This window comes from Gymnogyps californianus, chromosome 1 (genome assembly GCF_018139145.2).
Source record: "Gymnogyps californianus isolate 813 chromosome 1, ASM1813914v2, whole genome shotgun sequence".
NCBI classification, from domain to species: Eukaryota; Metazoa; Chordata; class Aves; order Accipitriformes; family Cathartidae; genus Gymnogyps; species Gymnogyps californianus.
Window position 1 is genome coordinate 25,115,102 of NC_059471.1, and position 16,930 is coordinate 25,132,031.

At 43.5% G+C, this 16,930-nt stretch overlaps 1 protein-coding gene across 2 annotated transcripts in view; it reads right to left on the reverse strand.

Moving 5' to 3' along the window:
* Window positions 1-16,930, reverse strand: part of STARD13 (StAR related lipid transfer domain containing 13) — a 263,350-nt gene that overhangs the window by 144,433 nt on the left and 101,987 nt on the right. The window contains exon 1 of one of the 2 annotated variants that reach the window (XM_050897271.1): window positions 4,536-4,659. The exons of the other annotated variant lie outside the window; for it this stretch is intronic. Within the exon in view, the coding sequence (XP_050753228.1) occupies window positions 4,536-4,659 (124 nt within the window). Of the gene's footprint in view, window positions 1-4,535; window positions 4,660-16,930 lie in introns of those variants that run through there. 2 annotated transcript variants of the gene reach the window in all.

A 16,930-nucleotide genomic window follows, 5' to 3' on the forward strand; every position in this document is an offset into this window, starting at 1 on the left:
CTTTGAAACAAACCCCTGTAACCTCACAGCAAAGGTTCAAGGTTCAAGACTAGCATCAGTCTCTGAAAAATCTGTCCAAACTTGGCTAAGTTATAAAGCTTTGAAATGTCAGTCTCAGCAAACCACTGGACACTTGGTGGAAAACTTGCCCCCGAATTCCATTTACCCAGAGCGCGGCCAAGCCCAAAACAGGGTGGGAGCATCCAAAATCCTTCCCCAAAATCACCCCAGGCAGTTGCTTCTGGAGAGCTCTGCAGCTGAGTAGGAGCTGGGACAGTGCTCAGGGGTATCCTGTCCTGTACTGCTGTCGCAGTCAGGCAGTAGAGAGGATGTCAATGAAGAGAGAAGAGGAATTGTACCTGAAGAGCTAGAGGAAATTGAATGGGGATATAAACTCTTCAAGAACATCGAACATACAAAGTATTGTGGGACATGAAGCTCAGGGGAGAAGAGATTTGGCAAATAGGCTGAGGGTGTATCTACACTGCAGACACAACAGTGGCAGCCTTACAGAGCAATCTGCATGGATTGCTAAACCACAGCTAAAAGCTAATGTAAGAAATTAGAGACAAAGTTTTCTATTATTAGAAAAACGTTAGGGTCAAAAAGTCAAGTTTTCAAACTTCAGGAAGTCTCAGAATTGAAGTCACCTGTTTAATCCTAACTCAACCCTCCTCCCATTAGGCACAAAGTCTTAACCTCAGCCACACATGCACTTCCCAAGGATCCCATCTGATGACGGACAATGGTCTAGTCATGTATCAGCATCATGTACCCAGCTAAGCCAGCTGCTGCAGGACTCCTGCTGCATCTCTTGCAGAGGTGTGCAGGAAAGGGTGGGAGTCAGCACACAGGAAAAAAACGGGTTTCTGAGACTATGCCAAGTAAACGGTGCCCCTGCGGTTCCATCCCTCTCTGTCTGGTTTTCACCAAGTCACTTGAAACAAAATCTGACCAGACCACCGGAAACTGCAAGTTACTTATTCCCTGGGTGCAGTACAATTAGATCCCGGAGGCTGATTTGCATGAGTGCTGCGCAATAGGGGCCACTGAGAGCCATAATTTGAATACTGAAGTAGAAAATTCAAGTTCCAACACTGAGAGTTACTGATATTCCTCTGTTCAATGTCATTGTGCCTCTGGTTCCTATCTGTAAAATGGGAACAACGTAACCTTACAGCTTCTAGGAATACAATTAAAACATTAATGGTATGAAGTATGCAAGACTCAGTGCTCCTAAGCACCATGCTCATGAGCGCTTGAGGGAATTTGTAATTCTGTGATCAGTCCAGGATTTGAGAAAGCTGCAGTACAGCAGGCTCTAAGTTAGCAGATTCAGCAATGGGGATCGTTACTTTGTGCACTGAATGAGGCAGAAAAGTTCTGTGCAAAAAAAGGGGGATGTGATCATCTCATTAAAAGACAATTCTACACTGTGAGGAGGCTGCACAACAAGGCAGCAACAAGCATCTTTACCTCTGGTGTTTCCTGACTTTGAAGTACTGAATTTCTAAACTTAAATATATATTTTATTTTATTTTAGTATATAGTAACTGAAAGAATGCCAGACAGAGAGTGGCACTTTTCACTTACATACAACGGATGTAAGAACTACAACTTGTTGTGTTTTACTGTAACAGGTGATCATGATTTGAGCAGGGATCTCAGAATCACCTTAGGGTCATCACTTTTGAAGATTCTGTTAAATATGTAAGTCAAATTCCTAAAGCAATGGCTTTCAATAATAGCATAGTGGTTCAGAATTACATTAAACCAACAGTATTTCATATAACTTTTCAGACAAATAGGTCCCCACTCCAACAAGGGAGTTAAAATTCTGGTACATTTCCCCATCAGTTCGTGAATCCCAACTTAAACCATAAGCGTGGTGGGAACACAAAAAGTGTAAAATACCTCTGCAAAAATTATGAAAACCACAGAAAAACTAAGGCTGTCATTTGTGGCACTGTAGCGGGTACACTTATTGTTTAAAAAACAAATCCCGGTCAGTGAATCAGAAAGAGTGACTAAGAGCTGCTGGGCACCATAGATCTGTCCTGAATAAGAGACAGTACGGAGCAGCCCTGTCCCAGGAGCACGCCGGGAGCCAGGCTGCTGCTCATCACCTCTGCTGTAAAGGGCGAGGGAGGGAGGGAAGGAGCACACTGTAGCAGTCTTTTTATGCACAGCTTACTTTCCACAGCAACCCAGCCACACTGTCTGCCTCTTTGAGAGCGGCCGAGCCAAGGTTCAGCTCTCTCCTTGCTCTAGGCAAGGTTCAGCTCCTTGCTCCAGCTCAGACACCCGCTGCCCAACCGTGTACTGCTGCCCTCTGCTCCAGTGCATGGACATCAGGGCAGAAACTCTTCCCAAGGAGCACTGGGGAAAGCCCTGAGCAACCTGCCCTGCTCCCTGTGCTGATCCTGCTCTGAGCCGGAGGCTTGACTAGAGACCTCCCAGCGTCTCATCCAACTCCAACAATTATATCATTTTTATGAATTAAGCTGTCTTGTGCTTACTTTCTTTACAGGTATATGTCGGGCCACTGGTGTCTGAAACCCTAACAAATAGATAAAAAAGTAAAGCAGACCAAAAGAGTAACTATGTAAGGGCCTGCAAAGCCGTCATCACAACGATTATTTAATCACAAGTCTTTATTTGGCTTGATGGTTGGAATATGTCAGCACATTGATGGTTAAAACTGCGTTTTGTTTCGGTCACTGCTCTTAAACGCTAGTTACCAGTTACACTGCTGCTCTGACTGTCAGCCAGGGCTGAACTACAATGTCAACTTTGAGAAAAAAAAGGAAACTTGTACAACTCTCCACCTGACTGGGATCAGATCTATTGTGATGGAGGAGAAGCTGGTCTGGCAACCAGCAAATAACGACACATTTAGATCAGCTTAAATTCCTTGCCTTCTCATTAACAAAAGCTGGAAGAAGAGGCATAGCAATACGCACTGGAGCTATGGGGGCCAGAGGGACAAATAAATATAAAAACAAGGACAACTGCCAGAGACATGAAAGCATCTCAACAACAGAACATCTCTGGAATCAACAGATGTTATTTGTACACATTTTGTTATGTTGTCAGATAATCCATTTAATTAAAGGGCATGTGTATCAGTATCTCACCAGCATATTATGAATAGCACTTAAATTATGGCAGTGCATAAACCCAGGACATTAGTATTCTATCCACCTTAAATAAAAAGTCTGACTCCATCAATTTTAATACCCAGTTGCTTTAAGAAGTTGGCTACAGCTTCATGGCAACCTGCCCAGGTCCTTTGCTCAATCAAGCAATAGTTGTCTTTGACCAAAAAAGAAAAAAATAGCCAACAGTATCCTTGCTGAATGTCTGCTGGCATCTGCTATTAATATAGGAATAAATAGATTACATATAAAGACAGATTAATATTTTGGGTAACCATAACACTATAAAATTAGCTGGTTTAGTAATTAATGATTGAAGCTACCCACTTTAGATTCATTTTTCAAAAAATTACCATGCAATTTTTATCTGTTATTTTAATTGTATGTACATAAGAACTAACGTGCTGTAGAGACAGTTTAAAGACCTATATCACACACTATTTACCTCTGTATTATACAATACCAGCATGTCACAGTGCCCTAGGCAAGGTCACCAAACTCCTAACAATGCTGTAGGATGTGGCAGAGGAATCCATCTTTACAAATTAGCCTTCATTATACATGATTCTGCTCATAAATCTTGATGTATTGTTTTCCAGTATAATAACTCTACCTTGCACTTGCAGGTACCCTACAGATCTTTTAATTCATTAAGTATTTTACAAATACAAATTAGCTGTATGTTTGCATGTATAAAGTGAATGTGCTGCTGCAATAACAGCGCTCTAAATATGCCCTGACCCACTGGGGCACCCGCCCTGCTCTGTGTCCTTCTGGTCTCCACCTTGGAATGGTAAGACTGCAGGAGCCCGCTTCTCCAGAGCAGTTAGGTGACCGAAAGCTATAAAAGCGCCTGAAATGAAACAAACCATTTTTCTTTGGGAGTTGAGGTCCTCCTCACAGGCAAACCCTACGAGGAACCAACCTGGACCTGCAAGTGACTTAGAAAACTGATCAGACAAGCAAGTGAGCCCGCTTCCCGGAGGCAGTCAACCCTCTTGATTTCTGAGATGCTCAGAAGGTGCCACCGACGTGGGGCTACCTCCAGGTTTAGCCCTGAGCCCGACTGCTTGTGGCACCATCCCCACCGTGCCCGCCGGGACCCGGGCAGGTGCTGCCTGCACGGGGCTTGGGGGGGGGGGGGGTCCGACCTGCCTGCACCCCGGCTCTTGCCTGCAGCCCGACCTGCCCGGCGACTGCCAACCGCATCCGTGCCGGTAGCTGAGGCGGTGCCGGGGCGCTCTCCGTCCCGCCCGAGCAGATGCCCCGAGGTCTCCACGCTCCGGCGCGGCGGCGACAGCGGGGTAGGTGCCCCCCAGGCGCTCCCCTCAGGCGGCCACAGGCAGGTAGCGGCAGCCGCGGCGCGGCGGGACTGACCTGCGAGCCGCCGCTCCCGGACATTTCTCCACAGCAAGTCCCAGGCTTTGGCGGTGGAGTCCCGCAGCTGCTCGCTCAGCGACCTCCGGAGCTGCGCCTTGGCCGGGCGGCGGTGGCTGCTCATCCTCGGCGGCTCCGCATGCCGCCCCGGGCAGCCCCGCTCAGCGCCGGCGGCGGCTCCCCTCGCCGGGGACGGGCGGCGGCGGCCACATGGGGCCGCGGGGCAGCCCCGCCGCTCCGCAGCCCGCGTCACCGCCGCTCCGGGCGGGCGGCCCCTTCACCTGAGCGCCGCCTGGCACGCCGCCCGCCCCCGCCCCGGCCCCCGGGGCAGCAGCGTCGCCGCCAGCCTTCCTCAGCGCCCCGTCCCGCGCCCGGCGCCTCGCCGCCCTCCTCCCTCCTTCCCTCCCCCGCGCCTCAGCCCCCGCGGGGCGGGGAAGGTGCCCCGGGGTCCGGCCCGGCTCCTGCCCCACAAAGCGAGGCGGGTCGTCGGCCCCGCCTGAAGGCCGCGGCCGCCCCGGCGCGAGGGTCTCCCCAGCCGCTGCCCGTGAGGGGCCGGCGGCGGGAAATGGCCGCCCCCGCCCTCCGGCCCGGCCGGGACCCCGCGCCCCTCGGGCTGAGGCGCCAACGACGGCCCGGGCCACCGCAAGCCTCGCGGCCCCGCGCCTAGATTTCGGGACCCCGCTTGTCCTGCGACCCTTCATTTGGGAACTGTCCGGCCAAGCGCTCCCCGGCCGCTCTGCTGTCAGCGCCCAGCCGTGGGCTGCCCGCTCGCCGCCTCCCGCTGCCCGCCTCAGCGCGCCCGGGGCCACCGGCCCCGGCCAGGCTTCGTGGCCTCTGGACAGCGACCGGGAGCCGCCAGCCGCCACCCCAGCCCTGCCGCCCAGCTCTGCGGGAGTCCCGCCGCGAAGAGCCGGCATCTGCCGCTCCAGAGCGAGATCACCCGCCACGAGGTGACAGAAAACCTGGCTCGCAGCGGGCTGCCTTTTTCTCGGGAAGCTGTGGAGACCCACGCCGCGACTTTTGCCAAAAGAAAATTGTTTTTTCCGAGGTCTCTGTTTATCAACTCTCCACCCGAGCTCAAGCCCCAGTCCTCGCAATACAGCCTCTCCCATTTCTTTCCCACTTTCTCTGCATTCCACCCACTTACCTCTCGCCTCCCTCCCCCTGCTTCATCCCTTCCACCCCCCTGCATCATCTCCTCTTCTCTAACAAGCTCTTACACTCCTAAAAGGTTTCAAAACTAAACCCTGGCAGGCACTTTTTGCACACATTTACAGACTAAAAGGAATCCCAATTCCTCCATCCCTAGACGAGCCAGAAAGCAACATCAGGGCCTTTATCCCATTTAGAAAACCAATTTTGGGTCTCTCCTTCCTCTGTGACCTGGGAAATACTGTTGTAACAGTGGCCCTTCCCTACCCTGGCCTCTTGCAGAGTGGATGGTCCCCAGCACGACCGGCAGCAGAGTTTGATAGCTGAGAAGGACAACAGGGGCTTCATTTCATTTAGTCACAAACCACTACCTATTGCTTACTCTTTTTGCAGAGTATTCGTGATGTACAATGAAGAGGCTGATGTTCCTGAAAGTGAGTGCCATACACTGAAACAGCTGAATGCCCTGGTAAAGCAGTCATGTTAAACATTATCGATATCCCTGTCTTGTTTAAATTAAAACCATAACTGCAATGTCAGCAATACCCATAGAAGCTAAAAGCAAACAAACAGATGTATTCCATGTTACCACTCAGTTTTAATAATGTCTTCTGCTTACTCTCTGATGTGAATTTGTTTTCCATTGTCCCTGTTCTTAAAAGGTTCATCTTAAAAGGTTCATCTTAAACTACTCTATCTGATATAGGGGAGACAATGTGCCTGCCCAGAACTTGTGAAGATGTTGTATGTCACTCCTCTTCCTGCAATTCCAGCTACAATGTCCTCCAAATGACTGGACGAACTCTTACAGAGAAAAGGGATGCCTTCCAGGGACGGATGCATCCAAGATCTGGAAGGGGGACAGCATAATTGTGTAAATACTCCCACATCCCATGATCCAGAGCAAACACCTGCTGATGTTAATGGGAGAAGAGAGGATTACAGTTCCTACAATCAGCTCCTCTGCCCTGTAAATCTGCCTCTGACCTCTGCCTCACTTTATTTAATTCCCTACCAACACAGCCATTACAGGTACATAAGACCTACGATGTCTGTTTTCTGCCACGGGCTCCTATCCACTAGGAACCAGGCAGAGATGAGAAATTAATTTCTGCCATTGTACTCAACTGCCCTGTAAAGATCAGCAGTGACACACAGTCTAAAGGTGAAATCATAAAATCAAGTTTTGAAGGTTTTGTATCATACTGCTGTGGCACTATCCACAAACGCCAGTCCCTGTCAGCCAGTACTGTAACCTTCAACAGTGCTCTTCTGGCAGCCACACTTGAATGCACCCTCTTACCGTGTCCAGCCTGTCTGGAAGATAGATGTCCCCTTCTTCAGTTGCTTTCTATGATGGCCAGAATGTAGCCATGTTATCTCACCGCAGGTTACTAAGATAAACTCCAGTGATACAGCTGTATTTCATAATCAGCAGCAGAAGTGAACTGGCAAGCCTAGACCAAACTCTGTGGCAGGCACTGACAAAAATCTTACTAATTTCAGGTACTTTATTGTGGAAAACTAAATCCAGCAGCAAGATCAGATACTGCACTTTTCTCCCCAAAGAAAACACTGCTATTGAGTCATGAGAAAATATCTCCTGCAGCAACTGGCCCATTCCTATTTTATGCCTTTAATCATAGTCAGCTGTTCAGAAGTCAAGTTACCAACACAGGTATTTTTGATGTATTACACCTAGTAGTAGCATTTACAATAAGAGCTGTTCTACACAACCTGCTTGAAGAAAGGTATGCGTTAGGGATCATTCATAGGTCAAAGATGTTTCACTTCCTTTTAGGATGTTAGAAAGCGTGACTAAATGGTAAAGTTCTGGTCCCCCTCCATGCATTTTCATCTATTGGTTAAGTGCATAAGTAGCCAATTGATTAGTGCTCTTGTCCACAGCTTGAAACATTTTGACATCCTGAACAAGATGGATAACTTTTCTGGGGGAAAGGAAAGGAAAGCACATTTTCTACAGAAACAGCAGTTTTCCTGCTTGATACTAGTCACGCCAAAATGGTTCTGTTCAGAGTAATTGCAATAAAAACACTGTATATGATGAACAGAAAGGAGGAAATTCCCAGTTGCCTTAGAAGAAGCTGAACTACGATATTTGTCTTTTCTCATTGATAACAGAATATTGGCAGGAATGAAAGTGGTATTTGTCTGTCTTAAAATCTTGCAAGCATGTAAAATGGGGGAAAATCTAAGCTAATTACACCCATGCTCTGATGCCATTGTGGCACAGAAGTCTGATGTTCTAATTATATATTTAGCAATTTATAGTTCCTCCCAATCACCATGGTAATTAAATGCCAAGTTAATTGATACTACATAATAATCTGGCCTCTAATTAGCAGTGTGTTTTTAATTTGTTACAGATTCCATTATGCAGCCTGATCTAGTCCTAATAAAGTCACTGTAAAAACTCCCATGCATCTGGTAAGAAGAGAATCAGGCCTAAGGAAAAAGAAAAATAACTACATCTTGGTCTGCAATTTGTGAACTACTGAAAGACTACGATAAAAGTACAACTTCTTTCCTTTTTTCCCTCTAGTCCTTAATTACGGTGAGTCAGGATTTTTTGTTTAACCACTTCACAATATTTGTCTGCTTATAGAAGGGCAAAACAGGATACGTCTTGCAGAGGAAAATGTGAGAAGAGTACATCCTTGGTTACTGCATGCTGTTTAGTGGACACAAGCTCCTTACACTTGTATCTCTTAAAAAGCAATAATAAAGCAAAAGAGGAAATCAATTAGTACTACAGGATCACTGATGCAGTCTGATGCTAATCAGTGCAATACCAAATTTTATAATACATCTAATTCTTCAGGAACTGACTGTAAATTAATGAAGATTCTTGAAGTTTATTATACTCAAAATGATGTTGCTGTGCTTTTGTAGCTTCAAATAGTAGCTCAGACAGCCTAAATATAAATACATCAAGTAATATTTATAACTTTGGCAATGATCTTTATCTCTTTGCGGGTCCTAGAGCTCTGGAATTTGTTTTCTAACACAGGCTAAATGTCCTGAATGTGATGTTGTCAGTCTGGGTTACCACTGGAAGGGAAGAACAGATTTGAGGTTTTCCATTGCTTGTTTTCCTAATAGCAGACTACAGTGAATTGCATACTAATTCTGTGGTTGAAGTTATGTGAAAAGCACCAAGGGCATATGAGTAGGTGTCCTCTTTGACATCTAAGTAAACAAACAAACATTTTGGATAGAGAAAAGAATCATTGTGAATGAGGACAAAATGTTCCAGCTTGTTCCCTGGCACTCGCTCCTTGCTTGTTATTTACATATGCAAATTATCATCATTTTAAGGTAGCTTTAATGAGGATCAATTATAAAGCAGTTTCACTCTTTCCCCGTTTATCAAGAGATTGGCACCTATCTGTTCATCCTTCTCCATTTCAGCTTTCTGAAGCTCTGGGAAAGGATCACTTCGCACTTTGCCAACAGCAGAGCACTGCTGGCTTTCATTAGTCGGGGCCAAATTCTTTCACTTTTGTTCACAGTGATTAATGCTGAAATAAACTGGACTTCTTGCAGTAGTCACTGTGAAAGGCTCTAAGTATGCTCAGATACAGACTACAGTAACAAAGTATCTGCTGTTTGACTCTGCTCCCTCTCCCTTGCTAAAACTGGCATGGAGGGGATGGGGGGAATTAAGCTTTTCTTCTATTCGTACAGAGGATGGTACTTTATTATTATTATTATTAATAAAGGGTATTATCAATACACTTAGAACCAGAAACTGGATGGAGCAAAAGTACAATCCTTGCCCTCAGGAGATTACAAACTAAATATAAAACAAGACACCAGTGGAGAGAAGAGCTAATTGGGGTAGGAAGGGTGGAGTACAAGAGAACAATAAAACAATACTGGCCAGCGTAGTAACTACTGGTGTTAGCACACCAGTATTAGGTTTTGGAGGCACTGATGCAAAGCGAGTTAGCACGAGGGTCTCCAAGGAGGTTAATGTGGTATCGTTACATATTCAGAGGACCAACTCCCAAGCATGAGGGGCTCTTTTAGAGAAAGCCTGCAAATGTGTATTTGAAAACGTAATGAGTAGACAACGAAAGCTGGCATCCTGTACAGACAGACTGTGGGAATCAAGCTTTTAATATTGAACAAATGACAGATAGGGAAGGGAAGGGCCTTCAGCCTTAAGCCAAGTAGCCTCCACTTGATGCAACATAAAGGCAGGATGAACTGCAATGAATAGTGACAGCAGAGAACTGCCAGAGTATTTGCATTTGGGATGCACTGAAGTAGACCAGATTGTGTCTATCAAGGCAGAGTAAGTGAGAACAAAGATGAGATGGTAAACATGGGATGAAATTTCTTCCTAGAGCAACCATGAATTTTCAACTGGAAAACTCCTTCTGACAAAAAAATCATTTCTTACAGAATAAAAATTAGAAAAAATGTCAGTTTTTCTGGAAAATAACTGCCATTTTCCTGGTTTTACCACGGAGCAGGATTTTCACATTCTGGCCAACCTTAACTTGGACTTTTCTCTCCATCTCACATCCTAGTTGTATCTAGCTCTTGCAGATTATTTTTTAATAACCCCTCTACTTCTCCGATCTTGTCTCCTTAACTCAGCCTAAGTTGTCACAGGAGAATGATGAACTCCAGGTGAAGGCCCTGTGTGACAGGTAGGAGGATGCTCTGTCCTGTGAGAATGGTGAAAAAGGGGACAGGGAGGTAACTGTGGCACAAATGATCATTGGATGGATTACTGTCTGAGTAAACAGAGCGCTTCTACTGAAATTCTGAAGAATTGCAGCCACAAAAGCCCTTGCACATTTCTCAGAAAGCAGAGGAGAAGAATGGACAAAACAAACCAAGTGCCAATAAACTTTCACTCCCTTTCGTAAGATGCTCTGTGGACATCTTTAAAATACAGTATGTTGCAGATATGAAAGCTTGGGCTGGGCAAAGCTGGTCACTGTAGAAACAGCCAATTCTTCAACGATTAAGCAACTGGGAAAGTGGAATACATTTTATGTGTGTAGATATAGTGGTTTTTCACTGCAGCAGAGCTTGAAATTTTGAGGTGATTAATGCCCTTGAAAAAGCGAACAGCTATGTTGAAACACGAAATGTCTCAGCACAGAATATTGTCCCTGTTCTTCTCATTCCAGCTTCTGGTGTCTGATTCTTCCCCTCCTTTTTAGTTGCTTGACAAAACTATATTATTTTAAACTACATCTTTCTTTGCTCTCAAAGTGCTCATTTCCTTAATATTGTATTGGGACCTTGTCTAAACCAAGATTTTTTTTTTTTTTCCAAACTTCCAACTGTTATTACCATCACAGTAGAAATAATTGGAACATTTGTGTAAAAAAGCCTCGCAGCAGTCAGTGGCAATTTAGCACACACCATATCTGGATATTGGTTCAGAGACCTGGGAGCTTGTTCTTTTTTTTATAATTCTCCTGGATTACACAGGAAAACATGATCAATCTTGACAACAGGTTCTAACAACAATGCAACGGAATTGTTCCCTAAACCAATTTACTTATAAGAATAAGAACCTTTTTCAGATACACAAATACTCCTGTGCACACACACTTTCCTAGTAATCAGGCTACTGACTGATGGGAGCATATGGCCAAGTAACAATATATAGCAAGCTATGGATTTTTACAGAGCTTCCTTCATTACTGGTCACACAGCTACTATTTTAACTTATTTAACAGATTTTAAAAATATATATTTAATAGAATTTAAACGCAATGCTACTAACGTTTTTGGACAGGAAATAAAGAATGTTGTGGCCAGTTGCAACAGGGGATAGAATTTCAGGTAGGCAGATTATAATGACCAGAATCAAAATTTGGCTGAGGCCCAAGCCAACCCCTATTAACCTAAACAGTTCTACAGGATCTTGAATCATTAAGGCTGACTTTAAATTTCTTCTTGCTTCTACAGTAAAGAAGGGCCCATCGGCTGTTCGCAGTATTGTCTGAGTCTCATTCGAAGTGAAGGCTGGTGGCGATTCGATTGTAAGCATCATTTCTCACAGCCCCATTGGGAGGGTTTCCCAGACGGCTCAGAGCCTGCCTAAGCCCACTCCATCACCCGGCTCTGGCATTACAGAACTCTCTGTTCCAGCAGGCTAAGTGGTATGGCCGTTCCTGCTAGTATAAAGGAGCTTAAGCTTAGGAAGAATGCTCGTTTCATGACATTTAACATATCTGGGTATTCCCGCTGAGAAGCAGGATATTCATGCTGTGAAGAAGGGGCTGGACTAGGTGGATCTGCAAGCTTTTTCTATCCAAAAATGTCTCTGTTTCTGTGAGAACATTTTGGTAGTGTCAGGCAGCACCTGTATTCCATTAACTCCAAAAGCATTTCAGTGTTTACAGTAACCAGGAAATGTCGATGTCTGTGTTATATTAACAAGTCAGCAGTAACAACTGCAGTTTCAGTTTTTAGAGCTGCGCAGAGAGCGGTTTACTGTGAGGCGCTGAGAGTTTTACTTTTTTTGGTTGAAACATGAACAGGCCTGTAGTACTGCCCTTGAAACCATTACAGAAAGCTTTGGAGAAAAAAGTTATCAAAAGAAGTCCAATATTGCTTCAGTAATGGCTTCATATAATCAGGCAGGCAAAAGCATAGCTGTGAACTGCAGGTCCAAAACATACTTGTGACACCAAATTTGTAGCTTCTTCACCTTAGTTTTGCTTACACTCTTCCTGCCTTTTGCATGTAGGTTGAGGGGGTTTGCATAATGGCGTAATTTCATTCAAGATTCAGTATCTTGGAAACAAAGCTACGGTATATTTTTATGTGGACTATACTCCATATATGCACAGAGAGGTAAGCTATAAGGTGTCACTGCATAGTAGGCAGCGGACTTTATGAGAGCACTGATGTGCTGCTTTATAATTATAGTCTATGTAAAAGAATTCAACTGTGAGAAATGAAATAGTCCACCATGCAAAGCATAACTTATTGTGGTCTTCCAAATAGACTCCAACTTCTGCATGCAAGAGGCAAAAAATCTATGCTATGCACCCATTTGCTTTTCACAGAACTGAATTTTAATAGTGACATTAAATTACTATTATATAAATAGTAACATTAAACACCATGGGAGAAAGCTAGAAAATATTAAGATATTTTTCTTTTCTCGTTTGAGATTGAAAGCAGTACTTGGTAAAGCAACTTAATTCCCAAGAAAGGCAACAGCAGGGACTGCTCTGTAGCTGGCCCAGCATACCAAAGGCAGAGAGAGCTTGAGGAGGTGTTTCCCCATCACCTGCTGCTGTGTACAGTGATGTGACCAGAACGATGACAGAGGTCACAGCCACTGCTCTCTACTGATAATGCCACCACTTGCTTTCCAGAAAGGGCCATCTTTTTTATTTAGTATTACTTGGAAAGTTGATTCCAGAAAGAACAGAGCAGGCTTCACCTCCCCCTTGCACTCCCTTGGAGCACTGTATTCCAGCTGGCCTGACTCCCCCTCTTATTATTAATAGACACTTTTTTGAGACTCCACAAACACAATTCCCCTTGACTTCAATTAAGTGCCATGCAAATGAAGGAGATATGCATTTAGCACTGTTCGAGAAGGCAAGAAAAAGTTGTTATTTTGCTTGTATGTATTGCTGCTTCCAAAGTTTGTTTTCAGCCTTCCAACGGTTTCTAGTGAAATTAGTTCCTATGGATGATGTTGGAACTCCTTTATGGTGCTGCAGGTACAGATGTTGCTTATATTGTTTACTTACACTACTGTCATGCAGACTCATCTCAACAGCTTTTTGTCATTTTGTGCTGACATAAATCTGTTCAGTAGTAATTACCTGACACTGTTCTACATTTCAGGGAAATTTTTTGAATCATTTACGTTACAAAAATCCATGAAAATTGCTTGGAGAGTAGGTGCTAAAGGGATTATAACTCAGCAGGATCTTACACAGTGTTAGTTTTTGAGACAGGAGATCAGTTAATTTACCTGACAGAGAATATTTATACTAAATAATCCTTGATGTTAATTTGATCAAAATTATCAGATACATAGTTTCAGAGTTCAGGCCTTAAAAATATTTTAGTGAATGTCACTGCTAAAGGGGAAAAAAGTATAAGAAGTAAATATGAAAACCAAAACCTAGTCTTTTTATGCCTCAAATTGGAGGCTATTCCCAATTTCTATTTTGAAATGTTGCTAAATGGTTTTGCAGTGATCTAAAGTAGTTCACTGCTGTCAGTCAAGTCATAAAGAATACCATTTCATCTGGAAAACATTATCCTCCTTTAGGACTTAAATAGATTTGGATTTATCCACCTCCCTCCTGTCCTATAGCTCATCTTTTATAGCTGGGCAGGATAAATGTGAAATGGGCTGTATGTACTCCTAGCAAGTAACAGTAGGCTCTTACTCTACTTTGTACAGGTATAAATTACCCTTTTAATGGAGAATTGATGAAACTGAAGGTCTTATCAATAATCACCAGGGACAGCCTCCCTTCCTACAAGAACTGCTCTAATCATTCTTTAAAAGAAAACAAACCACAATTTAGACCAAACACTAGTGACAATCTCACATTAATGGTGAAGTTCTTGACTTGCTGAAGTAATTGTAAAAATTCCCATATGCTTCACTGAAAAATTTCATCCACTGTGGGTAATTCCCTTTCCCTGTTCACTCCCATCATGCTTCTTAAGAATATAGGAGCATAAAGCCCTCCATTTCTTGCTGATTTGATGATCCTCATTAATTGGGGGAACAGGTTCCAGCACGAGGGTGCCGCTTGTTCTGTATCTTGCGTTCATTGCATATCCCTATGACTTAAGGGTGAGTAGGAATTTAGTGCCACAACATTTTTTCATTAGTTAAGTAAAATGATTGTATCTTCCTTGCCTATCATCCTTTACTGACTTCTCTGAATGTTTCTTTTTGAGGACAGTTTTGTAATGTTGACAATTCTGGACGTCACTGTGATATAGCTCCCTGAATTTATATGACGACATTATAATAATATCAGCGCTGTTCTTTACGGTTCATATAAATTAGCATTTTATTTGCTTTCACAACTAGCGCTGCAAATTGAACAGCTGTTTTCACTGAGCTGTTTTAATTAAGCTGTCCATAATGTTGCCTAGGTATTTTTCTGAACTGGTAACACTTCATTAAGTACGCAGTATCAGTGAACGCTTCAGATCATTCCTGAGCATTACCTCACACTTAGGTAAATTGAAATCCCATCTGCTTTGAGGTTGTCAAATCACCTCGCTTTGGTGATTTGAATTTGGTTCTCAGAAATCTTTCTAATCTTTAGTACCCTAGGAAATCTTGAGTTTGCTACAGATTTTGCCATCTGTTCACTCACTTGTCAAGATAATGACGCTTTAAATGATACTTGTCCTAGTAAAAATCTTTTAGGCAACCTATTATTAGCCTCTCTTCATTCTGAAAACTGACAAGTTTAATTTGGGTGTCTTTAGATCTTTTATAAAGTTTATGTTCTATGACCAAAATTTCCTTCCCACACTGATTTCTCACATTATTTCCTCTCTATTTTGAAGATCTCTGGAATATTAGTTTGGAAAGCCTAGATAAGTTTTATCTCTTCCTGTTTTCCTGTGCAAAAGCTGTTTCTCTTGTCTTTTTTACAGAGCCATACTGGATCCTACATCTGTATTCTCATCTAGGCGTATTACAGCTTGCTTTGTTTTTTTTCAGAAACATATATGATAATTAATATGGGAAGCTGTAATTATTTTCGCTGCCCACAATGACTTCTTTTCATCTTTAAATATGGGTATCATTCTAGCTGCCTTGGACAGCTGAACCTGATGAGTGTATTCCAACACTTCCACTTTTAGCTCCTTTTCTGACAGTGCTTCATCTTTTATTTACAAAGAGGACTCCAGAATGCACTCACATCCGGGCATTAAGTCTGGAAATACTCTGCCCAGGCACAAAAATTTCACAATTTTAAAAACTATATGTCCCTAAGTCTTACACCCTAAGTCACTGTCTGATTTTCAGAAGTGGTTACCACTCATCAGCCACTTCTGAAATCCTTTCTGAAAATCAGGTGATTTATTTAAAGGCATAAACAGGAATCTGGCAGTTCAGCTTTTGGTCCTCAGTTTTTAAATCTTGCTTCTTACTACACAGAAAGTTGGCTAATCCTCAGCCAGTCAAGGAGACATAACCCATGGGTGATGTCATGATAGATCATGATAGGTCCATTAACTGGCAGAAGGAAAAGGAAGAAATTGTTTTGATTGCAAGGGTAGAGAGGGAGTATTATGCACGGCTTTAGAGAGCCTGCAGAGCCATTTGCCCATTTCACTGAGAACTAAAGAGGACTAAGAAGCTCTGGAGAACATCATAGAGGTATGGAGTGGAGGCAACAGGAGAGGCAGAAGGAAGAGAAGGAAGGAAGGAAGACCGCTGTAAGGCATCATGAGCAGGAGAGTAACCAGACTGTAAAGTGGCAGTGCCTTTAAGAGGAAACTGAATACTGAATGGAAATGGTAAGGAGGAAAACTAAAACTGGATTTTGCAAAGAAGGAAATGGAGAGAAAATGAACAGAGGTGGGGGAGTCTAGAAGACCATAAGAGACAAAAACAGCAGGTAGGATATGTGCGTGGTCTAGAGAAGTGTGCAGAGCAATGAACAAAGTGCTCTGGATACACTGTTCGCTGTTTGCACTGCTAGTCCAGGTTAACTGAATTAACGGAGTTAAACATAACTTTAAAATGCTTGGTTTTGCACTTCATTCATTTTAACTTAATCTGTGAATCAGAAATGCTAATAAAATTTCAAAAGTAATAGATGTAAGATTCCCATTCCTTGAATTTTAGGCACTCCTTGTTAAAAGAGAACTGAGGGAAGTGGGAAGCTGGGACAGAGAGGGATGTCCCTCAGAGGGTGACTCCTTCCACCCCAAACCAGCTGCCTGGAAGAGGTGCTACAGCAGACCTGTGGAGGAGGACTTGATCCAGCTGAAGAAGATGGTACATTCTGAAAATGTCTCTCTCTCCCCTTTGACAGAAGAAGTGCTTAGAAAGCCATCTTAGAGTGTAGGTAAAGCTGGAGGTACCAATTCCATCTCATGTTTCCTGTTTCTGTGGAATTTTAATAGGATTTAAGTATTTAACTATTTGTTAATAGTCTCATTTGAAAATCTCAGGTTGAGTATGTTTCGGTTTCACTCTAGTCTTTTTAAAAGTCTCTAATAGATTTAAAAGC